The 27,465-nt window shown below is 39.6% G+C and overlaps 1 protein-coding gene across 1 annotated transcript in view; it reads right to left on the bottom strand.

Annotated features, from left to right (window-relative positions):
• LOC142140242 (zona pellucida-like domain-containing protein 1) overlaps positions 1-27,465 on the bottom strand; it is a 69,797-nt gene that overhangs the window by 8,090 nt on the left and 34,242 nt on the right. Inside the window, exons 3-8 of the mRNA XM_075198067.1 lie at positions 27,074-27,255; positions 23,633-23,705; positions 17,923-18,020; positions 16,940-17,020; positions 15,893-16,064; positions 13,678-13,786 (exon numbers count right to left, since the gene is read on the bottom strand). Of these exons, the coding sequence (XP_075054168.1) occupies positions 13,678-13,786; positions 15,893-16,064; positions 16,940-17,020; positions 17,923-18,020; positions 23,633-23,705; positions 27,074-27,255 (715 nt within the window). The remainder of the gene's footprint in view (positions 1-13,677; positions 13,787-15,892; positions 16,065-16,939; positions 17,021-17,922; positions 18,021-23,632; positions 23,706-27,073; positions 27,256-27,465) is intronic.

The following is a 27,465-nucleotide window of genomic DNA, read 5'->3' as shown; positions in this document are numbered from 1 at the left end:
GCTATATAACAAAGTTCCCTGATCCTGCAGTATAAGTCCAGTGGTACTACTATATAACTCCAGTCCAGTGGTACTGTCCTGTGCCGCATTTAATTTTTAAAGCCTTTGCCGGGTGTGTGTGGTTTAGAGGTACACTCTCTTGTGCTGCATATATTAGAGTACAAAAATTTGGAGGATAAAGTAGGGAAAGATCAAGAACCACTTCCTCCTAATGCTGAAGCTGCTGCCACTAGTCATGACATAGACAATGAAATGCCATCAACGTCGTCTGCCAAGGCCGATGCCCAAAGTCATAGTAGAGGGCATGTAAAATCCAAAAAGCCAAAGGTCAATAAAATGATGAAAAAAAAGAAATTAAAATCATCTGAGGAGAAACGTAAACTTGCCAATATGCCATTTACGACACGGAGTGGCAAGGAACGGCATAGGCCCTGGCCCGTGTTCATGACTAGTGGTTCATCTTCACACAACGATCAAAGCCCTCCTCCTCCCCCCCTTAAAAAATTTAAGAGAGTTAAGCTGTCATCAAAAACACAGCAAACAACTCTGCCTTCTAAAGACATGGCATCACAAATCCCCAAGGCGAGTCCAAGGGTGTTGGTGGTTGCGAAGCCTGACCTTCCCATCACTGTACGGGAAGAGGTGGCTCCTTCCACCATTTGCAGCACGCCCTCTGCATATGCTGGAAGGATCACCCACAGTGCAGTTACAGATTTGGATAATGAAGGTGTCAATGTTGTACACCAGGAGGAGGATATTGATGTAGCTGGCGCTGAGGAGGGACTTGACGAGGAGGATGCTGATGTGGTTTTCTTAAATGAGGCACCAGGGGGGGAAACAGTTGTTGTCCATGGGATGAAAAAGCCCATTGTCATGCCTGGCCAGAAGACCAATAAATCCACCTCTTCGGTCTGGAATTATTTCTATCCCAATCCGGACAACAAATGTATTGCCATATGTACCTTATGTAAAGCTGCAATAAGCAGGGGTAAGGATCTTGGCCACCTAGGGACATCTTCTCTTATATGTCACATGAAGAACCTTCATAAATCTGTGTTTAGTTCAGGAACTGTGGCTAGGACCGTCAGCAGTCCAGGGACACCTAAATCCCTTGGTGCTGTTGTATCCACACCAGCAACACCCTCCTCGTCAATTTCCTCCTCGATCTGGATCGGAGATACTCCTGCAGGCCATGTCACCGGCATGACTGAGTCCTCTCCAATCCGGGATTCTTCCGGAGGATCCTGCAGTGGTACGCCTACTACTGCCGCTGCTGCTGTTGCTGTTGGGAGTCGGTCATCTTCCCAGTGGGGAAGTCGTAAGACCGCTACGTCTTTCACTAAGCAATTGACCGTACAACAGTCGTTTGCCATGAGCACGAAGTACGACAGCAGTCATCCTATAGCAAAGCGGATAACTGCAGCCTTGACAGCTATGTTGGTGTTAGACGTGCGTCCGGTGTCCGCCATCAGTGGAGTGGGATTTAGAAGGTTGATGGAAGTATTGTGTACCTGGTACCAAATCCCGTCTAGATTTCACTTCACTAGGCAGGCGATACCCGGGATGTACAGAGAAGTACGAAAAAGTGTCCTCAGTGCTCTGAAAAATGCGGTTGTACCCACTGTCCACTTAACCATGGACATGTGGACAAGTGGTTCAGGGCAAACTAAGGACTATATGACTGTGACAGCCCACTGGGTAGATGCATCGCCTTTCGCAGCAACAGCAGCAGCAGCATCAGTAGCAGCATCTCCGAAACGCCTGCTCGTTCCAAGGCAGGCAACGTTGTGTATCACCGGTTTCAGTAAGAGGCACAACACCGACAACCTCTTAGAGAAACTGAGGGAAATCATCTCGCAGTGGCTTACCCCACTTACACTCTCCTGGGGATTTGTGGTGTCGGACAACGCCAGTAACATTGTGCGGGCATTACATATTGGCAATTTCCAGCACATGGCATGTTTTGCCCACACAATAAATTTGGTGGTGCAGCATTGTCTTAAAAGTGACAGGGGTGTGCAGGATATGCTTGCGGTGGCCCGCAAAATTGCGGGACACTTTTGCCATTCTGCAACTGCCTACCGAAGACTTGAGCACCATCAAAAAAGCCTGAACCTGCCCTGCCTACACCTTAAACAAGAGGTTGTGACGCGCTGGAACTCCACCCTCCATATGCTGCAGAGGATGGAGGAGCAGCAAAAGGCCATTCAAGCCTATACAGCCACCAACGACATAGGCAAAGGAGTGGGGATGCGCCTGAGTCAAGCGCAGTGGAGACTGATTTCCATGTTGTGCAAGGTTCTCCAGCCGTTTGAACTTGCCACACGAGAAGTCAGTTCCGACACTGCCAGCTTGAGTCAGGTGATTCCCCTGATCAGGCTGTTGCAGAAGCAGCTGGAGAAAGTGAGGGAGGAGCTGGTAAAGCATTGCGATTCCACAAAGCATGTAGCTCTTGTGGATGAAGCCCTTTGTACACTTTGCCAGGATCTGAGGGTGGTCACTCTTTTAAAGTCAGAGGAATACATTCTGGCCACCGTGCTCAATCCTCGGTTTAAAGCGTATGTTGTGTCTCTGTTTCCGGTGGACACAAGTATACAGCGGTGCAAAGACCTGCTGATCAAGAGATTGTCATCTGAAGAAGACCGTGACATGCCAACAGCTCCTCCTTCATTATCTTCCACACCTGTGGCTGCGAGGAAACAGCTGAGATTTCCTAAACGACCCGCTGGCGGGGAGGCAGAGAACATCTGGTCCGGACTGAAGGACCTGCCAACGATTGCTGACATGTCTACTGTCGCTGCATTGGATGCTGTCACCATTGAAAAAATGGTGGAGGATTACTTTGCTGACAGCATCCAAGTAGACATGTCAGACAGTCCTTACTTTTACTGGCAGGAAAAAAAGGCAGTTTGGAAGCCCCTGTACAAACTGGCTCTATTTTACCTGAGTTGTCCCCCCTCCAGTGTGTACTCCGAAAGAGTTTTTAGTGCAGCGGGGAACCTAGTCAGTGAGCGGCGAAGGAGGTTGCTTCCGCAAAATGTGGAGAAGATGATGTTCATCAAAAAGAATTATCAATTCTTCAATGAAGACCAGCAAAGGCCTCCAGAGACTTCAGAGGGACCTGTGATTGTGGAGTCCAGCGGGGACGAATTGATAATGTGTGGGGATGAGGAAGTACACACTGAAGGGGGCGAGGAATCAGAGGATGAGAATGAGGACGACATCTTGCCTCAGTAGAGCCAGTTTACTTTGTACAGGGAGAGATGAATAGCTTTTTTTGTGTGGGGGCCCAAACAAACCAATCATTTCAGCCACAGTTGTTTGGTAGGCCCTGTCACTGAAAAGCTTGGTTTGTTAAAGTGCGCATGTCCTATTTCAACAACATCAGGGTGGGTGGGAGGGCCCAAAGACAATTCCATCTTGCACCTCTTTTTTTGGCATTATGTGCTCTTTGGGGCCTAGCTTTTCAAACTGCCATCCTGTCTGCCACTGCAGTGCCACTCCTAGATGGGCCAAGTGTTTGTGCCGCCCACTTGTGTCGCTTAGCTTAGTCATCCAGCTACCTCAGTGCAACCTTTTGGCCTAAAAACAATATTGTGAGGTGTGAGGTGTTCAGAATAGACTGGAAATTAGTGAAAATGAATGTTATTGAGGTTAATAATAGCGTAGGAGTGAAAACAAATAAAAAAACAGGATTTTAGTAGTTCTTGTGCTTTTTAAAAAAAAAATCAGAACCCAAAACCCAAAACCTTGAGGGAGGTGTTTTGGCAAAACCCATTAGAACCCAAAACCTTAAGGTAATCAGAACCCAAAACCCAAAACTCGAAAAGTGGCCGGTGCACATCCCTAGTTAGCTTACATCAACTTATTGGAACATTTCCTGTGTACGCTGTGTATCTAAGTATTGGTACACGAAGAGTCTGACAGAATTCAACAGTACTAAAACAAAATGAACAGGATCACACCTCTTGGACCCACACATTCATCATTCATTCAGCTGAAGAGGATTGTTTGCTATTACTTGGTATATGGTATTCGTATTATTATTATTATTATTATTGTTATTATTATTATTATATTTTATTTTTAAAGCACCATAAGGCTTCCACAGCGCTGTACATAGAAACATACAACAAAATTACATAAGTACGTACAGATAAGAACAATGGGTACAGATAAGCAGAATTATAAATGCATGGATGCAATTAACAGAACAGATTGTATCACATGCAAAAACAATTCATCATAAGTCAAATCAGGAACAGAGAGGGGGTCTGAGAGTGAGCAGACATGAGATTTAGGCTGGGTGCACACAACAGGAAATTTCTCCTGATGCAATATTGTTAATGATTTCACAAAAGACTGAAAGTCCCGATTAGCATGCCGATTCACGTGTACACACTATACACGTTTTTCACAATTTACCTTTAGATCTGTGCTCTTCATCTGTCATAAAACCATTGGCTGAAAAGATCGTGACTCTGTAAACTCACACTGCAGAATTTGACCAATATGGTTCCATCGTTTATTGAGATTTTTAGCCCATGTATAAAATCAAATCAAACGAAATGATGTGTTTTGGAACAATGAAACATGAACATGCACACTAATGCAATATCAGACCCAATGGTCGTTTATCGTGTGGTCGGCATGATAATCAGGTAAAAAACCTGTAGTGTGTACCCAGCCAAGCAGTACTGCCATGAGGGCGGTACATAGGGTAGAGAATTCTTTCCATAAGAACTTACATTCTAAAAGGAGTGGATAATGAGAGACAAAAGGAGCAAATGAGAACAATAGTCATAGTGGGGTTCACTATGGTGCAGAGGTCTACAAGATACTGAGACCATGATGTAGAGAGGTCTAGGTGAGACCATGATGATGCAGGGGCCTAGGTGGTACAGAGTCCTGGAGGGACCAGATGGTGTAGGTGCCCATTTGGGCAAAGTCCAGGATGGTGCAGGGGTCTAGAGGGTGCAGGGGCCATGATGATGTCTGAGCCTAGGTAATGTAGATATCCAGATGGTGGCAAGGGAAGTATGAAAGTGGCAAAGTAGTCAGCAATGCAACACTATGGCAAAGCAATGTTATGTTATGGCAGCACAAAGGCAATGCAGTACAATAACGAGCTAAGAGCAGTAAATACAAAGCCAATGGGAAAATACTGGGAGGGGTAATAAATGACAGGAGTGCAGTGAAGAGACTGCGGTAGGAGTGAAGTGGTGATAAATAGAGGTGAGAGAGTATGTGGAAAGAAGAAGTACCAAGTGAAAGGGCAGGATCCACGAGATAGCAGCAGTTTAGCTGCTGGATTGTCAGGGTTAAGCAGAGAAATAAGATTAAACATATATATAATTACAATGTCAAGGAGTAGCAGGCTGCAGCAGGTGAAGCTTGCTACTGGCAGGTATCATGGGTGTTCCCTGTTTGTTCAACTGTGTTGTTTAACTCTGTATTTCCTTACACTTTGTAAGAAGGAAAATGTAAGACCCAACCCAAACTTGTCACACTATATCATGTCTCCCCTTAGAGTGAAAACTAAGATATAGTTGGGATGAAAACAAATTAGCTACATCTGTGCTAATTGGTCCGCTTAGGGGGAAAAAATATTTGTTTAATGCTGGTTACACACTAATGCAATTATCATGCAGATCACATGATAAATGACCGTTATATATTCAGGAGTGTGTACTTTTCCATGATATGTTTTGTAGTGCGCATCGCATGGTTTGATTTGATTTTCTATTCTTCCAAAAAATCTTGTTCGACAATGGGACGATGTCGGGCAAATGTGGAAATGTGTATGCACTCATGACTGGCAACATAGGCAGATATCGGTATACAGAGTCACAATCTTTTCAGCAGATGATTATAAGAGGTGCAGATCACAGATCTGACGGTAAATCATGTAAGTGTGTGAACACAAGAATCTGCATACTCATCGGGACTTCCAGTCATTGGTAAAATCATTACAGAAATCGCATCTGAAGTACGATTGCATTATGGCGGATCCAGCTTTAGCCAGGCTAGATAAGAGTCAGACCAGAATGGTGCAATGAACTATGCTTCCCTGATCAGCAGCCTAACACAGGTTATAACAATAGAGAGCAAATTCCTATTACATACTTTTATAAAAAGTATGCAAACTCGCCTTGATTACTGTAACCTTTACATTTACATTTCTTCCATTATTATGTATAGCAGCTGAAATAATAGAAAGATCACTACACTGTGACTTTAGGGAACTATGCTTTGTACAAATCACCTGTTCTTTTCACCAATGGAACATTGTAATAATGATTAATCTGCCTTCAAAAGAACTACAAAGAAACTAAGCAGAGGCACTTATGTTCTAATAGAAAAAAAATGGACTCATATTGAGCTGAGAAATGTCTACCCTTTTTAAACTTTTGCTGTGTATTTTTCTGAACGTCTGAACTATTTTTCTGTATTTGTATGAATGAAAAAATATGACCAAATCTAATTATAATGTTCGGGCCAGTATGCTTAACTGTTTAAGTTCAGAATAGAGGTCTGTCAATGTTTCAAAGGTATACAATGGTTGATTGCAGATTCACCAGATGAGACAATTTATATACGTAATGGAACATATATAATAATATCTGAGAGATAATCACACTTTGCACATTGTACCATAATTGAAAGTTAATTAATTGATTGCTGATACAAGGGCTCTATGGAGGCATGGGTCTCTGCATTGCAGAGCAATGAGTACCCCAGATGCTGGATTGTTGGCTCACAGCAGGGATCAGAAAAAGCTCACTGCAGAATTGAAGCATAATAAAAACCATATATTTAGCATTTGAATACAATATGTCATTAGAGGCTTGGCAATGAAACTAAGGGATACTATTTAGGGTCCTTGCAGCAGTTAACAGATTTATAGTGGTTCTGTAAAACTGGATTTATTTTATTTTTTACACAGGTATTAATCAGAAGCCAGGAAAAAAATGACACGAGGTTGATAATATCTATTAGTACTTCTTCACCTAAAGCCATTGCCATATCAATGTACAATAGCGACAGATAAACACAGTGGGCCTGGTTCATTAAGCAGTGTAAATGGTTATACATTGTGTATCTTGCGCACAATTACATTGCACAAGTCCAGAACAGGACCATATACGCCAGTGAATGCAGCAGCTTCCAACTTATCCTTAAGTGCAAAGGACCCTTGCTATAGCCTTATATTTCAGGGGCAGAATGTGGAGGGGAATGGGTGTATACACGTATGCAATGTACAGTAAGGGCGTGCCAAGCTTAAGTGCACACAGCAGCATCTGAATCAAGCTTTGGGCATTCTGGGATTTTCTGTCATATCACTTGCACCAGCTACAGGTCTGGTGTAAGTGCTGATTACTAGTGATGACTGCTGTGTATGATGCTACAACATGTGTTTGCAATCAGGAGCAAGAGCAAAAATGTATTTTATGCACAGTAGCATCCTACTAAATGTATTTTTTAAAATAAATAAATAAACTTTTTTTCTATTTTTTAATGTTTTGTCATTAATGACTATATTATTAACAGGTGACGTTAATTGAACAGTTTTTCTTTCCTGTGCGTTCTTTTGTGACTTTATATTCAGCACAAAAAGCTCTGTGCAGGCTCAGAACCGGATGACACACCAGAGACTGCAAGAACATCCAATTTATCTTTGAGTGCAGAGGACCTTTACTACATTCTACTTTTTCAGGGCCAGAACAGAGAGGCGAATGGGCATATGCATGTAGTCAATGTATAGTAAGGGCTTGCCAAGCTCAATTGCATGTAGCAACATCTGAGTCAAGTTTTGGGCATTACAGAGGTACGTATTGTACTGTCATATCCCTTGCATCAACTACAGGTCAGGTTTGAGTGCTGATTACTGGTGATGACGGTCGTGTACGCAAGCTAGAAAATGTGTTTTCATTTTATGTACATTTTATGCACAGTAGACATTAATAATATTCTAATAAATGTATTTTATGGAAAGAAAAAAAAATGACAATAAAACCATTTTTTAAAAATGTTTTGCTATTAATGACTATATTATTAACAGGTGACATAAATAGAATTTTTTTTTGTTTTGTGCATTCTTTTGGGACTTCATATTCAATATATGTATTGGACGTATCCTGCAGTGTATTGTCTGTTAGAGCAGAGTGGACCTAGACCCATATTCATCAACAAACATATCTACAGATCTGCCACGCAGCTGGTACCACATACAATATGGGATATACCGAGCGCGGGCTTATTGCCAAGCAGCTGGTACCATATATAATGTGGGATATACCGAGCGCGGGCTTATTTTTCTCTGGTTTTGTTTCAAAATATTGCCTTTTTGTCATAGCAGCTGTCCATCAAGCCTATTTAAGGCACATTTAGGTGTGGCTCACAAGCCAGCCTTTGCTAGATGTAAACCCCTATACCTGGGAGGTGAGTGCATCTGATTTTTTTTAACTGCATTTTAATAGTGTTTAAAGCATATAAGTCAGTGTAGGACCTGCATATAATGAGGTACCCTTGACGTTGGGATGCAGGCCTAAGTCTTTTGATCAAAATATGAACTAATACCTCATGTTTTCATTTTGCTAGACACACACAGATATGCAGTTTAAAGGATAAGCGCTGACAAATTTCTTTTTGTTATGTATTGGACGTATCCTGCAGTGTATTGTCTGTTAGAGCAGAGTGGACCTAGACCCATATTCATCAACAAACGTATCTACAGATCCACTCCTTGTTGAATATGGACGTACGCATGCTGATGTATATGCATTTTTTAAAATAAACAAAAAAACCAGCACATTATTTTCGCTTTGCTTTTGGTAATTAATCAGGCCCAGTGTATTTTGTTACATTGTTACTGTAGTTTCCACAAGCACTGGCAAAGCTGGGCTGCAAGCAATGATTAATAAGACTAGACAAGGACAAGGTGAAAGTTTGGGTTATAGGTCATTACATGAAATATTTATAGTAGGTCTATCGAATCTTTCTACCTGTAACTATTAATTGTGTTATAGTGATCAATGGTACATGACATGGCTGCAAAGCTGGCTCTCTATCATTATTGTCACAATTATTAACATTATTTGCTTGTTTATGCAGCACAGTTTATACATAACTATTCCTATATCAAACTGGTTATAACTAGGGCTTTATAAAAATCAAGAAAAGCTATTTGCTGTATTTCAGTTAAAAATTTGTGAATTACTGTGAATGTTGCTGGGATTTGCAAATGAATACAAATTCAAATAAGACCATCTCTCAAAACAGCTCTGGTTGTTTCCAAAGGCCAGCACTGTTTAAAGTAAACTTGGGAATGTCCTCCTCCCCTAATTCTCAATCAGCCCCAGCGTTAGGATAGCCTGTGCTATTTAACACTGCAACAACACAATGCGTTTCCATAGTGAAAACCAGCCCTAGGCTGGTCAGCACAGAATTTGGGGAAGGGCATGGCCATATATGTCTATCCTCTCTGAAGGTCCACTGTACCAGCAATAGAGCTGTAATGGTCTCAGGGACTCCCAAATACAAGTGACCAGCGTTGGAATTGCTCCAGATTGGCTGGCGGCTGTTGGTGAGTCCATGGGATTCCTAGCTGTATTCATTTAGCAAAAATAGTACAAAGAAGATAGAAATGTTTTTATTTAATAAAGCAGTAAACACGGGTTTTGTGAGTTGAATATATTATTCATTTAAAGTTTATTTTAAAAAAATAAATGTGTGTGTATGTTTTATTTTTTTGGTATAATGGACAGGGATCTTATTAAACCTGGTCCATTATGCTGGGACCATGAGTGAGCAAAGTAGCCTCTTCTGGTTTTCCTCTTTGAAACATTAAAGAAATCACAGACATCTAACATAACCCTGAGCATCAACCAAAGTGCTCTGAATATAATACTATATATGAGATATTTACTTTACCTTTTTCATAACATGGGCTACTAATAAGATGTGGGCCCTTCTCCCAAGGCAATAATGACAACATTAGAGTAGGAAATGCTCTAGAAACCTCTGACTCAGGCATGAGCCTTGATTTTTGTTTGTCAAACATCGATACTCTCCATCTATATTCTGCTTTGTATTTTGGATTAATCATTTACATATCCAAAGTTCTTTATTTAAGCAAAAACCAACCTAACATTCAGGCTTGTTAAACTGAAATTGGTAGTGAATGTTTATTTCTCAACTTTGTTATGTTTTGAAGAATGTTATATACCTGTGTATTTTTATATTGTTCATTGCAGACACTGCCCGTTTGGCTATAATTAGTACAATGTAGAGCCTAATGTAGAACTGGAGAGCCTAATACTTGAAGTACTACTTAGCTTATTCTAGTAACGCTACATTGGTACATGACAGATTAATTGTGGCTTTATTTAATTAATGTTCAACACTTGTAATGCTGACAGGTGAAACAGTTTTACTTGTGAAATTTACATTAAAATACACACATTGTTTCTTTTTCCCTGTGCAAAATTCAATTTTCATGCTAATCAGGCCTTTGGCAGTAAATCCGAAGCAGTTACATGGTTCCTATTCCTTCAGTCCAAATGGGCTTATGGTATTTGTGGAATCATTTAGACTCAGAGAAGCTGCATTAATTGCAAAGGATTGTGCATTTCTCTGCCAGTTCTCTGCACACACCAACTGCTGGCATCGTTACTTCAGCTCTTACAGAGTTGAATAAGCCTCAGAAACAAATACCACAGTTAAATAGATGGGCAGACAGCGGGCACAGCTCTCACAAACATTAAAATGCAAGGGCAGTGGACTTTAATTAGAAGTACCTTTTGCGCTATCATTGTAGGTTTTATATAAAATGAATTCCACTTCAGAACAAATATGTGTCAGTAATTCATCTTCTGGAGAAATGGTAAGAGCACTTCATTTCATAAGTACTTCTGTGCTGTATTATTGATTAGTGGCTTCTAGTTGTATCGATTTAAAGATACTGATGGGTCTGAGGGATGCTATCCAAAGTACTCCTGCCTAAGTGTGGGGAGGTGTTATTTTGTTCCTTTCCTATTATTGTTTCAAACACACATACTTTAAATGGGCAATAAAAATTGGAATTGAATTTCAAAATAAATATTTTAGAAAACATAATGTACCAGTGTAATGCTTTAATATTAAAGGGACACTTATCAAAAAAATTGTTTTACTCTTTAAATATACAACCTTTGTCTGCTATCAATGTTGAAACAGTAAATATCCACCTTAACGTTTTTCTGTTACATTAATTTGGAATCAATATGCTGTCTGTCATGTCCACTGCATTTCAACAAGAAACTTGAACCATAACCAGATCTTACATTATGATATATATCTTGCTCCATTCACTTATTCTGCCTCAAACTATCTAAGCTATATGCACCACAGCATAAAACTAAAAGGAAAAAATTAAGTTCCAGAAATAAAACAGTAAACATTACCTATCGCGGCAGAACAGTTGAGCTGTTGTGCTAAGGTTTCCAAAAGCTTCAAAGCAACCCTCCCTCAGGGCACTGCTGACCTTGTCATTTTGGGATCATCATGGAACCTAACTCAGACTCTTTATCACGGGGAACATTGTTCTCCAACATTGATGTGCAGCCAATGGCCTTCAGACTGTGAGTCTCTGTGTGCTGTGTTTTTCTGCCACTTGTTATAAGGATGTTGTTTTGTTCAGTTTTATTCCCACAGTATCCCTGAGAGCCAATACTTTTAGTATACATACCGTATAAGACGCACCTTTTCCCCAAAATTTTGGGCCTAAAACCTGGGTGCGTCTTATAGTCTTATACAGGGATAGCGGGGATGCAGGGGGGGCAGCGTTACAGGGGCAGTGGGGAGGATCGAGGGGGAGCGGGGCAGCGTTACAGTGGCAGCGGGGAGGGGGATCCAGGAGGAGGGGGACAGGCAGAGTGGAAGCGGGGATCCAGGAGGAAGGGGGCAGGCAGAGTGGCAGCGGGGATCCAGGAGGAAGGGAACAGGCAGAGTGGCAGCGGGGATCCAGGAGGAAGGGGACAGGCAGAGTGGCAGCGGGGATCCAGGAGGAAGGGAACAGGCAGAGTGGCAGGGGGGATCCAGGAGGAGGGGGACAGGCACAATAGCAGTGGGCATCCAGGAGGAGGACAGAGGCACAGTGGCAGCGGGGATCCAGGAGGAGAGGGACAGGCAAAGTGGCAGCGGGGGTCGAGGAGGGGGATAGAGGCACAGTGGCAGCGGGGGGAGGGGCGATTGCAGGGAGAGTGTGCTGCCCGGCTGCTCTGATCACAATCAGAGCAGCCGGCCATTACACTCTGCCAAAATTAGGCTGCATCTTATACATGGGAGCGCCATATACATGGAGAAATACGGTACATTTCCCTCACTTCTTGAATAATGGTAAGGTCAAAACTTCCACAAATTACTGAGTATACATTTCTTACAAGAAATTGTATATGTAATTGTATTTAATAGAGTACATTATGGGGGTGATTGATCCAGGGAATGAATGCGAGTTTTGGTGTTATCTTCGCTTTGAGGCTAAATTGGCAACTCAACTGTCTCTGTATCAATACAATTCAAATGTATGAAAGGTTGAACTTGATGAACCTATGTTTTTTATCTCCATTAGCCAGGGGGCCTCCGTTCCCTTAATCCGCCCCTGCACGTAACGGAACTTTAATTCCTTAAATCCTTAATTAATCAGGCCCCCACTGTTTTACATTTTAGGTATTAATTTATAAACAAACTAGTGGCAGAATAGCACTACTCTCCTAAGCAAAACACAAATGTATTTCTTCATTCAGTTTTAAAAAAAGAAAAGCAGATATTAAACCTGATCCTGATATACTTTTAATATGGTAGTCTAGCATGTAATTTTAATTATAGTTGCATGTTGAATTGCTAGAACAAATGTAACATTTTCAGATTCATATATCATTGTATGTATTGTGCAATCCCTGCAATATTAATGCTTATAAACAATAATCATCAATTAAGTATGCCACATTTTCCTTATATGTATTAAATATGTTAATAAATAATAAGGCATGGCATGTAATATATTTTAATTTTACTTTCTTAAGAAGGAAAACATATTGTATTACCCAAATGAAATGCATTACCTTTTAGAACTCATATTTCTTAATCTTTATGACCTCAGGGAAATTTTGTAATATGTTTAGTATATTAAATCAATCACACTTTGGGGCCTGATTCATTAAGGAAAGGAAAGCAAAAAGGAGTAGATTTTCTCCTGGACAAACCAAACAATGCAAGGAGTACAAATTAGCTTATTATTTTGCACATAAGTTAAATACTGGCTAATTTACACCCCAACATGGTTTTGTCCAGAAAACTTAAGTAAGGAAACTTACTCAAATTCTTGCCTAAGTTCCTTAATGAATCAGGTCCTTCATTTTTAATTAAAAAAATCTGTTCATTAACGCAGATTCACAATGACATACACTGACGTCCATACTAATATTTACACACAGAATCACAATGACCCAGAGGCATACTGTAAGACCTTGTAAGTAGTCCTCTCTACCTCCTCCACTTACCTTTCTTGCTACTCTACAACTGCTCATGTTAAGGCTGCAGCAATAATCAACCCCAAGGATGTGGTCTACAGTAGGTTATGATGATGCAACTTACTGGTTGCATTAAAAAGAAAAAGTGAAATTAGAATATTATTACCACTTCTTGTAATAATGGGCCCAGCAGATACAACAGCATTTCCAGAGAGGCTCTGAGGGGCAAATGTAGTCTTTGTATGTACATCTCTTCTTTCTCTGTTGTGGCATGTCTGTAGTGATATACAATATACATGGTTAATGTTATGTTGCCTAGACAGAAAAACAGTGTGCATAGGGCAATTTCTACCCTCACTACTACTGGAAGTTGGTGAGTGTATTGATAGAAAATGTGTACTCGGCATTCAGAATTGTGTTTTGCCTTACCACAAGCAACTGTATCCAAAAAACAAGTAAATGGCTCCCTAGATTATAATTAGACTTGCAGCAAATAACTGGCAGAACTTCTTGGCTAACACTTATGATATCTACATAACATAATATATCAGATGATTGCATATTTATGATTAGGGAAGGACTGATGCTAATATTGCATGAAATATGTTACTCAGTTTCCTTAAGTAGTCCATGAAGATTTATCCAGGTATCTGATTCTTTATATTTGCAGCAGTCACTGTTGGAATTGAATACAGTATTTTGAATGAATAATGTTTGTTCTTTTGTGCATTCATGTACTATTGGATGATGTGTTAGTTAATTTGCAATACTTTGCAGCCACTATATAATAAAATGACTACATTTCACTTTACATCTCATTCAGTTTCTGGAAATATGTAACTGGGTTTGTTGGGACTCATTTTACAAACAAACATCTCCAAAAAAGGTGAAGTCATTTCCATGACAGCCCTTTGTGCCACTCTCCCAACCATTGAGTTTTGGAGCAAGACACAAAGAAACATGTACTGACACAAATCTTCCGCTAGATCTGTTTCAGTCTAGCTGGGTCGTCATCATGGCAGGTTAAGTTCCTCTTGATAGCATATGAATGGCTATTGAATCAGTCTTGGGTGAATTTCACCTATTATCCCTGGAATAAATATGCAAATCATCTTCTTTCCTTCTCAGGATGTATAGTTTGAGATTCTCTGTAAAAAATATTATAATTAATCCATGTGCATAACAGTGCTATTCCTATTTCACAGTGTCTGCTATGATGTAAATACTAACATTACATTTGAACTGCGCTACAGCAACCAATCAGAATCGAGCCTTTATTCATCTACGGCAAGTTAGACACAAAAGCAAATTTTGCACTTTAAATGCTTTGTTAGTAAATGGACCATGCTGAAGCCAAAGGGGAACATGTGTAAATATAAAAGTTATCTCTACTATAGCTTATACTGCAGATGTGGTTTATGTACTCAATCAAATGACAAGAACAAGTCAGGCATTTTCCACAAGAAGGAGGGATATAGTGAACAGCTAGTATTTTTTCTGGAGTAAGCAAAACTATTAACATGATTAAGGAAACACTATATGAGCGTATCACCTTTTTCAATAATATATACAATTTTGTGTTATTCACATTTAGTGTGACTTTTATTGCTCATATGATCCAGAGAACTGGTTAGCATGTGAATATGGTAGTGTCTGAAGAGGGTGCAAGAGCTTGTATCTTCTGATTGTAAGTGTTGGTTGAAACTGGCATTTGGTGCTCCTTGTTGCATGTAAGCGAGATAAACTAATTTTCTTTGTATTGTACATCAATACAGTTTTAGATTTTGTTTTGCAGGATGAGATTTTTAAAAGTGTCTCAAGTGTTGGAGAGAGCAAATTTCTGGGCTGTTCAGGGCCTAGCTGGTGCATACATACTCACTTACCTGAAAATGGAGGAGGTCAGGCATTGGCCAATACTTTTATAGTAACAACATTTGCACTTTTCAGGTGTATTTTAAATGGCAAAGCACATATATAGATGCAATTCTAGGAATGTTATAAAAGCTTAAATGTTAAAATGTGCAATAGTTACACATGTAATAAAGACATTCCCATTGTCCCCTCAACAACGTGACTTATGCAAGACATAAACAAGATTCAGATAAGCAGTATTTTTGAATAAAAATGTAAATGAATGATGGAGGTTTCCCAAAGTCAAAACAGATGTGTATATCTACACGTAGAATGATTTTACAGGCGCAGTTCCAAAAAGCAGAATGGGACATGCATCTATGTGTGCACTAGGCAGACAAATAGGTACATTTACACTTGACCAAAAGAAGTACCAGGTTTGTAAATAATTTTCAATGTTGAACATCCCTTTACATTATATATACATGTATCTTATTACAACATTTATCATTTTCATTTCTACAACTTACAGGTGTTAAGTAAAGGCAATCATCTGATCTGCACAACTTTGTTACACAGTGCAAGAACACCGTGGACATTTTCTGGTTCTTGTGCTTGACGAATCGGAACACTTCAAAGGAAAATCTCCCCATCTGACTTTTGCCATTTTCAAAAATAGTTGTCTGTGGGTCTTTATCACAGCTTGAAATTAAAGATTAAAGACACATTAGTACATTTTGTCAACTATTAAATTAAATGATGTCAATTAAAGCAACAATCCCATGGAAAAATGCCCACAAATTATACAATAGTAGCCAGTCCCAATTTACTAAATTTAACAGCATTTGTACGATGGCAACTCCAGAACAATTGCTATTCAAGTTCAAATTCCAATCCTACCAGATTTGTTTGGCCATGGTGGAAAAAAAAGATGAAGTGATAACCAGCATTTCCCTCGGTTGGGATCATCTATCAACACAGGAGTGTAGGAATTCCCTCTGCCACACTATCCTGTGCCTGAACTATTGGATTATTGCAATTCAGCCATCCATATGTATTGCCAAGTAGCTCAGTTATCCGGTCATTAGTCCAAAAATGTATATTATAAAATAAATGAACAACTCTTAACGGTATAATCATTAAAAAAGTATGGATTTTTTTTAAAACATGTTTTTTCCATTTTAACATTAAATACATAAATATACTTTTAATGCTGTACATATAATTCCTTTTTATAGTCTAGCTTACTTGCATACACATGTTCTAGTGGCATTTATACCTGTAGTTTTTAAAACAAAGACTATGTTGTGACAGTCATCACTATCAGTCAGCACTTACACCTGCCCTATAGCTGGTGCAAATGATATGGTTGAAACTAAGCGTAGGTATGAGAAACCCAGGTCTCGACTTTTATATATATATATTAAAAAATAGGGGTGATTATTAATGGTGGGATTTAATTATATACTATTTGTCACAAGTTAGCTATTCAAATAAGACATTTCACATATAATCATGATTTGCTGAAGAAGAAAATAAATAATTGAATGCTACTGTTTATCATTACAGACTTATACCTGAGGAAGAGATCATATCTGATGTCATCATTTGGATTACCAGAAGGTGTGGTGTAGCAGTAGTCCATTAAAACGTTCCACCTATGTTAATAAGAATCAGTGTGTCAACAGTAGAAAATGAGAAATTATCATTTGTTTGCATCTTTGGTTTATTCTATTTTGTTGATTGCATGTAATATATACTGCACATCAACAATCACAATCTTGCTGTCATGGCTTGAACTAAGTAACATGAAAAACTGTTACTCAAACAAATTAGAGATAGATTAAAGATTATAATGCCCTTTGGTCAGTTTTACACATTTAATCCATAAAAATCCTTTAATTCCGTGCTGTCCAAATATTTAAATGAAGAGGGCCTCATATAAGTTTCAAGTTTTGGCCAAATACTATTTTAAAAAATGATGAGCTACAGCAAAGATTTTGTAGGTTGTTAGGAAAAATAAGGGCCACAAAAAGACTTGGAGGGTCACCTCCGGTCCTGCAGAGTGCTATTTTTTGCTGAAACTGAGATAAAATTGACACTTCGCTCCCACATCATATGATATGAGCCAATAAATACGATTTTTTTTTTACTGAGAGGTGATGCATATTATGCTTGTTTGCTGCAACATGCAAAGCTGATCATTTAATTTAAGGAGGTGGATCATGTGTCCAGTGCAACATTTGCTTTACCACAATGACTATGTGTGACCTATTTTTCTTTAAATCCTCTACGGACCTTTATTAAATAGCATTTGTTCTGTAACAAAAAATGTTCTGGCTCAATTTAGAATGGTTCTTTAAAGTCTTGTCTTCGCTTCATTCGTAAACATTGACATCTATGTACATTCCTCAATTCCTCATCAATGCAGCAATTTAAAAATCTGTTGAATTGTAATAAAAGTCCATTCTAAGGAAAAAAAAATGTAGCTTTGTGAGTAATTCATGTGCAAGGTCAGAAGACAAAAAAGCTGCAACAACAACATTCTGCTTCAAAATACCGTCCATCAAGGTTGGTTGCTCTCACTGCTGCATAGATTTTGGTTTTCAATGGTAGTCCGGTACTTGGAATTAACAACTGTTCTCTGTAGGTTGAATCCTGTAATAACGTGGAGTATTGACAGTAATTACTGTTCAGAACAATGATAATGTTGATTTTGTCAAATAAATTCATGACACTGAAAATGTTGCTTCATAACACAATTTCCCTGCTAATGTATGGTCCAACAATGCATTCTACAAGTTATTTTAAATTCAGCAAATCATTGATTATTACTATTGACTATATACATAATTAAAAGTTACCATTATTTTGACAGCACAAATTTGTATTTCTATGCTATAACGGCATAAACAAAACCACCTTATACATAATTCCAGTGAAACTCAGATCAGTAATTACAGCATAGACAGATGGAAAAAACAATACACATTTTTGACCTCAGAAACTATTGTCATTGTTAATGAGCTTCATCCTTTATTTTTTTTAGATATCCTACACCTAACTAGTTTTACACAAACTATAGTTACTATATATAACTATTGTTTAGCACAAACTACTATTACTACCAAGTTCTGGCTGTAAGCTTCTCTGATGTCAGGTTCCTGAGCATTGGCTGCCCCTCATTCCCCTAGTACCTGTAATGGATTATAATGTGCTACTATGGTAGTGTATTATAGTATAATTCATATTACAATCAGTACAGGCAACAAAAGAATGTAGGGAAGCTAAAAGTCAGAAAATTCTGCCAGTATAACCGTTTACTGCCAAAGCCACAACACAATCGGAGAGACAGCAATATCAGTCAGTGCTTGATAGTGGGTATGTGGAAGTAGAGCATCATTTTATCAGTTTACAAAATAATATTTAGAAGTACATTGTCAGGCGCCGCCTCCGCACCCCCCATGAGCGCCGGAGATGGGCGCCTTCTCCTGCGGTTCACTACCGTCCTGTTAACCGGACGTCCTTCCAGATTGGGCACTGCGCGTGCATACGCAGTGACCCACGTCCTGTTGCTAGGCAATGGGACACCAGCTCCACTTCCTCTTTTTGGCGATCACCTGTACTGATCGTCGGCGCCTCCTCCTCCTTTCATCCTCCACCTGGCATTATTTAAACCTCACTCTGGCACCAGGAGGGTGTCAGAGTATTGGTTTACTCCATTTGTACTCTAGCTATGTATATATATTATTTTGCTATTCTGGTTCCTGACTCAGCTCGCCTGACTACTCTCCTGGTTATTGTCCTGTACCTTATTGCTCATTTTGGTTTGACCCTTTGCCTGTTCCTGACTATTTACCTTCATTGTATTTCTTTACAGCTGGCTGCGACCCGGACCGTCTGACCTTTCTACCTCTTTCTCTGTGCTGGTTACTTGCTGGGAGAACTGCGACCTGTACACCTGGTGAATACCGGGGGTCCAATGGACTCCACTCCTCCCAGTTTAGTAGTGCCAATACCAGCCAGGGATTACCCGTGTCTCTAAGATGTGAAAGCATACTCTGGCCATGAGCAGACCGGACGAACCTTCAGCCCGTGAAATCCTGTTACATCTGGCCCAGAGAGTTGAGTGACAAAAATCCAATCAGGCTCAGCTACTACAATGTATCCAGGGAGTCGTGTCTCGTCTGGATTCACTGCAGGGTTCCCTTCCTGCGCACACGACTGCTCCAACTCCATCAGTCTCTACTTCCACTCCTGCTACCACCTCTAACACAGCATCCTCCAGAAGCCTCAATATCCCTCATCCAGAGAAATATGATGAGACCCCCAGAAGTGTCACGGTTCTCTTAACCAATGTGCCATACAATTTGAATTAGCACCGGAGAATTTAACTTCTGAAAGGGCCAAAGTTTCTTATTTGATTTCTCTCCTCTCCAGACAAGCCTTAGCTTGGGCGTCTCCTTTATGGGAGAGGGATGATCCCATGCTTTTGAATTCGATGACCTTTATCGAGACTTTTCACAAATTGATTGATGAACCTGGACGGGTTTCCTCTGCTGCTTCTGGTCTCGGGCTTCGTCAGGGTTCTCTCATGGCTGGGCAATACGTGGTACAATTCCGGACCCTGGCTGCTGAACTCCGGTGGAACAATGAGACTTTAATTGCAACGTTCTGGCAAGGCCTCAATGAGTGTATCAAGGATGATCTTACCACACGTGACCTTCCTTCCAGTCTAGATGACCTTATCTCCCTTTGTATCAAGGTAGACATTCGGCATAGAGAGCGTGCTTTGGAGCGTGAACGTACCCGCCGACCATTTCCTCATCTTGCACCCAATTTTCTGCCTTCCTCTCTACCCACTGAGGAGCCCATGCAGATTTATTATTCTCGGTTATCCCCCGAGGAATGGGAGAGACGAATGAAGAACTGTTTATGTTTGTATTGTAGTGAACCAGGACATCTCCTAGCTGCTTGCTCTAAGAAGCCGGGAAACGCTCCCTCCTAGGTGATATTAGAGAGGTCAACCTAGGATCCTAGTTCTTCCCTTTCTATTCTCGGAAGGAATCCGAATGTCTGATGTCTGTCACTCTGTTTTCTCCGGAAGGCCCTCATTCCACCTTCGCTTTTGTGGACTCAGAATCCGCAGGGAACTTCATCTCCAGATTGGTGTCTGAACTCCATCTTCCCATGATTCCCTTAGCCCAGCATTTAGTCCTGACTGCCGTCGACGGCAATAGAGTCACCAAAGGTTCCATCTCTCTTTCCACCTCTGTACAGATGGAGGTAGGAGCCCTTCACTCTGAACATATAAGTTTCTTAGCTCTACCCCAGTCGGTTAACCCTATCATTACCTTCGCTCAGAACTCATTCTTCCTAATTTGATTGGCTGCAAGCACGGGTTATCCATTGGAGTCCTTCTTGTACTAAGAGATGCTTAAGACCGGTTATCCCTTCCAAGATCCACATTCCTTGTCTCAACACATCCTCTCTGTTGGTTCTTCCCAAGGCCTATTCCGATTTCTCTGATGTTTTCTGTAAAGCATCTTCAGAGGTCCTTCCTCTCCACCGACCTTGGGACTGTCCCATTGATCTCATTCCTGGAAAGAATATTTGTAGAAGGAGAGTATACCCCCTATCTTTACCCGAGACTCAAGCCATGTCGGTGTATGTCACCAAGAGTCTCAAGAAAGGCTACATCCATAAGCCTTCATCTCCTGCCAGAGCTGGCTTCTTTTTCGTTAAGAAGAAGCACGTCTCTTCATCCAAGAGATTTTACGCCTCAATGGCTGTCCGAGCGAGATCATCTCTGACCGCGGAGTCCAATTCGTCTCCAAGTTTTGGAGGCAATTCTCCAGACTCCTCGGTATCAGCCTCAAATTCTCTTCTGGGTACCACCCGCAGACTAATGGCCAGACAGAGCGGACTAATCAGGATTTAGTCTTACCTAAGGTGCTACTGTTCGGAACAACAATCTTCTTGGAGTGAGCTCATACCCTGGGCGGTGTTTACACATAATAACCACCAACACGAATCTACTGGCAATTCTCCTTATTTTTACCACCTTTGGGAAGCATCCCTTACTGCCTACTTTTTCCAATATTTCCGACTCTTATGTACCTGCCATACAGAATATGGCTCGCAACTTCTCCCAGATTTGGGCAGAGGCATGAGCAAGACTTCAGCAGTCCTCGAATCGTTACAAGCGAATTGCAGATCGCCATTGTAGAATCTCCCTGTGTTTTGGGTTGGTGATCGAGTGTGGCTCGTTACACGCAATCTCAGACTCAAGGTTCCCACCTTGAAGCTTGCTCCATGTTATATTGGCCCTTTTCCCATTTCTCAGGTTATCAAATCTGTTACCTATAAACTCCAACTACCAGTCTCTCTTCGGATACACAACACGTTCCATATTTCTCTATTGAAACCACTTATTCTCAATGAGTTTTCAAATAAAACTCTACCTCCGCCTCCGGTTCTCACTGTCCAAGGTGAGGAATTTGTGGGGAAACATGTCTTAAAGTCCTGTACCTTTCGGGGTAAACGTCAATTCTTGATTCACTGGAAAGGCTATGCACCTAAGGAGAGTTTGTGGGTCAACAAGGAGGACATCCATGCCCCATGACTGTTGGCTACATTTCTGAAGGACTTTGGTGTTGCCCCCAAGAATGGGGGGAAGAAACTGTCTAGCGCTGCCTCCGCACCCCCCATGAGGGCCGGAGATGGGCGCCTTCTCCTGCTGCTCACTCCCGTCCCGTTGCCTAGAAATGGGATGTCCTTCCGGATTGGGCACTGCATGCACATGTGCAGTGCCACGCATCCCGAAGCTAGGCAATGAGATGCTAGCTCCACTTCCTCTTTTCGGCGATCAGCTGTTCTGATCATCAGCGCCTCCTCCTATTAGTCTCTGCCAGGCATTATTTAAATCTCACTCTGACACCAGGAGTGTGCCAGAGTATTGGTTTACTTAATTTGTGCTCTAGCTGTATATATATATATATATATATATATATATATATTTATATATATATATATATTATTCTGGTATTCTGGTTCCTGACTCAGCTCGCCTGACTACGCTCCTGGTTATTGTCCTGAACCTTACTGCTCGTTCTGGTTTGACTCTTTGCCTGTTCCTGCCTTTTCTACTGGTCACCTTCTAGTACTTCGCTACCGCTGGCTGCGACCCGGACCGTCTGACCCTTCTACCTCTTTCTCTGCTCTGGTTACTTGCTGGGAGAAACGCGACCTGTGCACCTCACACAGTGGAGTCCATACCTCCTTTCAGGGGTCCCTGGTGAATACCGGGGGTGCATTAGACTCCGCACCTCCCAATTTAGTAGTGCCAATACCAGCCAGGGATTACCCGTGTCTCTATGACTTGACATACATCAACCAAGTATTTGCAGCTGCTCATTGCTAGTTCCACACCCAGATATTTCTAAGCTCCACCTGCTTCAGTGACTGTGAGGAGCCCTACTAACCTCTTTAATCAGTGGGGAGGGTATAAATAGTACAGTGAGGGGAAAAAGAATGATAATCTTTAAATGTAATTTAGAATATTTTAAACATGAGACTTTAATTTACAGTAGAAAACCCTTATCCTGAAAATGCCCCAAGTGTTCCGCATATTGGATCTTAATCCTGTACAACAGTTTACATTAGTCATTGGATCACTGAACTTTAATTGATCAAACAGAAAACAGCACTTGTATATATGCAGAAAGTAAAAGTTATCATAACTATCAATGTTTGACATTACATGCGCTAAAGGCAAGATATAGTTATCTGTCTTCGGACAGTTTAACCAGAAAAACTTGTTTGTAGCAGCCTTCAGCATGCTAAAAACAGGAGGCCGGTATACTGTACATAGAATAAATAATCTTTCCCTTTTCCTACAAGATTAAGGTAAATATTTTCCATTCTGATAAGCCACTGTGACATTCACGTATATATTTGTAAATGTTACTAGTGACTATTAAGTTACAAGGATTAAATAAAAAGTGATAAGCAAAATATGAAAATATATTTATATAGTACAACAGTTGTACTTATACAAAATAAAAGACATGACAATTGCTAAGATTATTTTGTTTCCCCCTAGATGCTTTTATTCATTTATTTATTTTGGCTAAAGATTTAGCTTCAATCCTTTTCTCCTCTGTAGTTCTACAATTTAAATGTCATACAAGATTATTTTGTACTGGAACATTGCAGGTAATGATTACAACATTCAATAGATAACACAAGCAAACATATTTTGTACTTACATTATAGAGGAGTAAATTCAGTGTGCTGATAAATGTACCATTGCCTTCTCGTACAGAAATTGCAGCTGAAGATCTACATTGATAAATTAACAATGATATTTTGTCTTGAGTCTGTTTTATTTAAAGATTAAAATATTAATGCAATATAAGGCTTTTACAGTGACCACATGATAAAAGCAAGTGCTGTATGCTATTACATAAATAAAGCCTAACTCCTTTTTTATTTATTACTATGTAACAAGATAAAATAAATATAATATTGCAAAAACTGGTCTGGACCCGAATTAGGATTTGCAGTTTGAGGTCACATTCACTTTCTGTTCCTACTATGAGAAAAGGCAAAACCTTTCTTAAGGCAGAATAGGCAATATTAACACATGTATGACTTGCATGTACCCTAGTTAGATGAAAATCTAGAGGCTTATTATATTTAAGTCCAAGTAGCACAGCAAATACAAATCAATATGCCTCTATTACACCACCTATAGGTGAATCTGGAAAAACGTAAATTAAGTTGATTCCTTAAAACATCAAATAATATGATTTACATGCAAAATTATTAGATTGGAAAAAACATCATTCCCACACAAAATCTATCCCAATCCTGGAGATATGGGAAACTTTACATGAATACTTTACAAGCTAGTATCTATAAAATGAATGAACTGTGAATTTCATTTGTTACACATAAGAGCCAAGGGGAAATGCCCTCGAAGAAAGCAAGTGTTAAATGTGAATTTAGTTTTCTCTGTTGCAGGAATAATCTATATTCATGTGGAAACAAAGGGCCTGAGTCATTAAGGAAAGTATCTCTGTTTTTTGTGCGTTTTATGTGCCCGTACTCGTTGCAATGTGGGCGTGCCAAACTCAAGCGACTGCAGCCACATCGGAAGAAAGCTCTACGTGTCTTTCTGCCTTATCTCTTGCACTAGCTAAAGGGCTAGTCTAAGTTCTGAGTCAGTATCGTACGCATGCTATAACATGTGTCTGCAATCAGGAGCAACTGTAAAAATGTATTTTATGTACATTAGACATTAAGGACAGCCTAACCCTAATGCTTTTTAAAGGAAAAAAATATATCTATATATTTTTTTTTATATAATTTCCATTTCTAATCATAAATGACTATATTATTGATAGGTAACATTGATTGATTAATATTTTTTTTTTCTCTGCGTTCTTTTGAGATTTCATACTTCACATACGTATTGTAGGCATCCTGCAGTGTCTGGTCTAGTACAGCAGAGTGAACCTACAGCCATAGTCAACACCACACGTATCTTGCGATCTGTTCCTTGCTGACTTCAGGAGTATGCAGAGCCGATTTACGTGTCATTGAGAACAACTGCACGATGCACTCAGTATGCTGCCTTAATGACTCAGGCCCAAAGTTTTACCTTTTGTTTTCTATTGAATATAGAGTGTGTTTACAAAACGAAAAGCTCAGGAAAATATATCAGAAGCCATTATTTTACTTGATTATTGAACAACAGTTAGCAATTAATGACAAATATAACACTAATAGCTTAACAACTGCTTGGGGAAACACTACTGAAGTTTGGCATTATAGATGAACCTTGAAAGGTTTTTCTACAAAATGTTATCAGTCAGTTTTGGCCTTTTATGCATTGTGAAGCTGTAGAAAGTCCACTAGAGGATAGCCAAAAGAATTTACACGCTTAGTTGGCTGCAACATGATTGTAGAACTCTCAAAACCAATATGATTTGACTACATCAGAAGTAGGTGAATGCATATAAGAGGCAACAAGGGGCAGCCTTGTTTGGTTCTGTTGGTTATCTTGTAGTAGGATGATTGTAACCTATTAATATATACTCTCACTGAAGGGCCCTTGTATAGAGGATCACCTGTAAAAACCATTTCACAAACCTGAATTTGTTCAATACTTTTGTCATTAAGCCACAGTGAAGTCTATCATTCAGATAACAGAATCAGGGGTTTGCTCTTTTTTTTTATGGGAAGCTAATATGTTAAAAACTCTTCTCGTATTTTCAGGGGCTTTCCTACCCAAAACAAATCCTACCTACTCTGGGTTGACCAAACTAGGTATGATTAGATTCAACTTATTAGCTATTAATTTTGCAAAGAATTAAATGTTGGAATTTAATCAAGCTTTAGTTTGGGCTCAAGTATGGTTCTTTACAAGGTTTAGGGATGGTAATAATGTGTGCTTACAGTATCTCTCTAGGTGGGTAATTTTCTTCACTGCCTAGTCTAGTTTGTAAAGGGTTTTAAATCTTCTTGAACAGTGATACATAAATTGTTTGTATGCCCATCTGGTCCTAGGGCTTCATCTTTGGAAAATGTTTTTATAGGTAGTTTAACTTCTTCTGTCCAAGGTGTGCAGAGAGACCCAATTCAGTTGTTTTAGAGAGTAATTTTAAGTAGTCTAGAAAATTTTTTATGAAAGCCAATCTAGGTTGAGTTATGGGATAAGGTAAAAAATAAAAACATTTATTAATATTGAAGTAAGGGATTTTATTTACCTTGCTTAACTGATGAATGGTTTTCATAAAGACATTGTAAGAAACCCCTTTAGATTGTAAGCTTTCATGGACAGGTCCTCTATACCAGTATCCTGTACACCTACGCACTCCTGTCTGTCACCTGCCTGGTCTCTATGTTTTCTCCTACTGCATCTCACGCTCTGTATTCGCCTTTGCTTGGCTGTTCTCACACTGATTTGCTTCCAGCTTGTCTCCACCCCACTGCGCTATACTATGCTATTTGCTCTTGTTTTCTTCTGCTCCCCATTGCACAGCACTGAAGACCTATTTGACACCTTATAAAAAAAATTATAATTATAACCAAATTTAATTAATATTATTTATTTAGAAAAGGGGATGGAAAGTATGTATGTATGAGTGGTTGAAAGGTTTTACAACTGAGAACTGCACAATCCAAATAAAACATCCAAATAAAATGTTATTATTTCACCAAAATGTATGTTACATACAACACAAGCTGAAAAAGTGATGCACTGTTAGTAAATGAAGAATATGAAATGACTGCATATAATTTGTTATTTAGTTATTGGAACCATTGGAATCAGCACTGTGCAATTATTAACATTTGCAATAAATACAAAAAACAATGTCTGAGCTTTCTTGCTAAGTTGCAAGGTGGTCTTAAAACAGTCACATATGTAAGACTTCAACATTTCACTAATTCAGATTAATAATTTATAGGGAAGAAAAGAAAGAAAACAAATTAATCTTTCACTACATGCTGCCTGCATTTATTTGGTTGTTTACATAACCACATACTCCCAATGTAATGTCCTTTCACTGTAGGTATTTGATAATATTACAATGTATGCTGAAAAATCTGAATGGGCTTTGCTTCATTCACCTCATGCTCTATTTCTACTGATACTTACCTTTTCATTCTGTTTTTGAAATATATAAGTAATTTATACTTACGAAGCAAGCTGAGTGTTGTTTACCAAATACTCCAATGGATAACTGCAGCTAAACTTATACAGAAGTCCAGGCAGATAGCTAATAATTGTTGGAGGGTCTGGTGTATCTATATATCCAGAAACATTTCCTATTTGTACCATTGATGCATTCCCATAGACATTGACTCCTGGTACAGTTGACACCTGTTGGGTAGTTACCAGAGGATAAATGAAAGGTATTTTGAAGCATTTTGCAAATTTCTAGTAAATGCAGAATTTGCTTGTCTAAGCTATCCATTCACATGTTAGTTTTAGAATAGACATATGTTTATTATAGGTATGCATGAAATCTTTGCTATTTTATCTTAATAAGTATATAATGAGCTATAACCAAATGTATATATTTTTTAAAAG

This window comes from Mixophyes fleayi, chromosome 2 (assembly GCF_038048845.1).
Source record: "Mixophyes fleayi isolate aMixFle1 chromosome 2, aMixFle1.hap1, whole genome shotgun sequence".
Classification (NCBI taxonomy): Eukaryota; Metazoa; Chordata; class Amphibia; order Anura; family Limnodynastidae; genus Mixophyes; species Mixophyes fleayi.
This window is presented reverse-complemented; position numbering and strand designations above follow the sequence as displayed.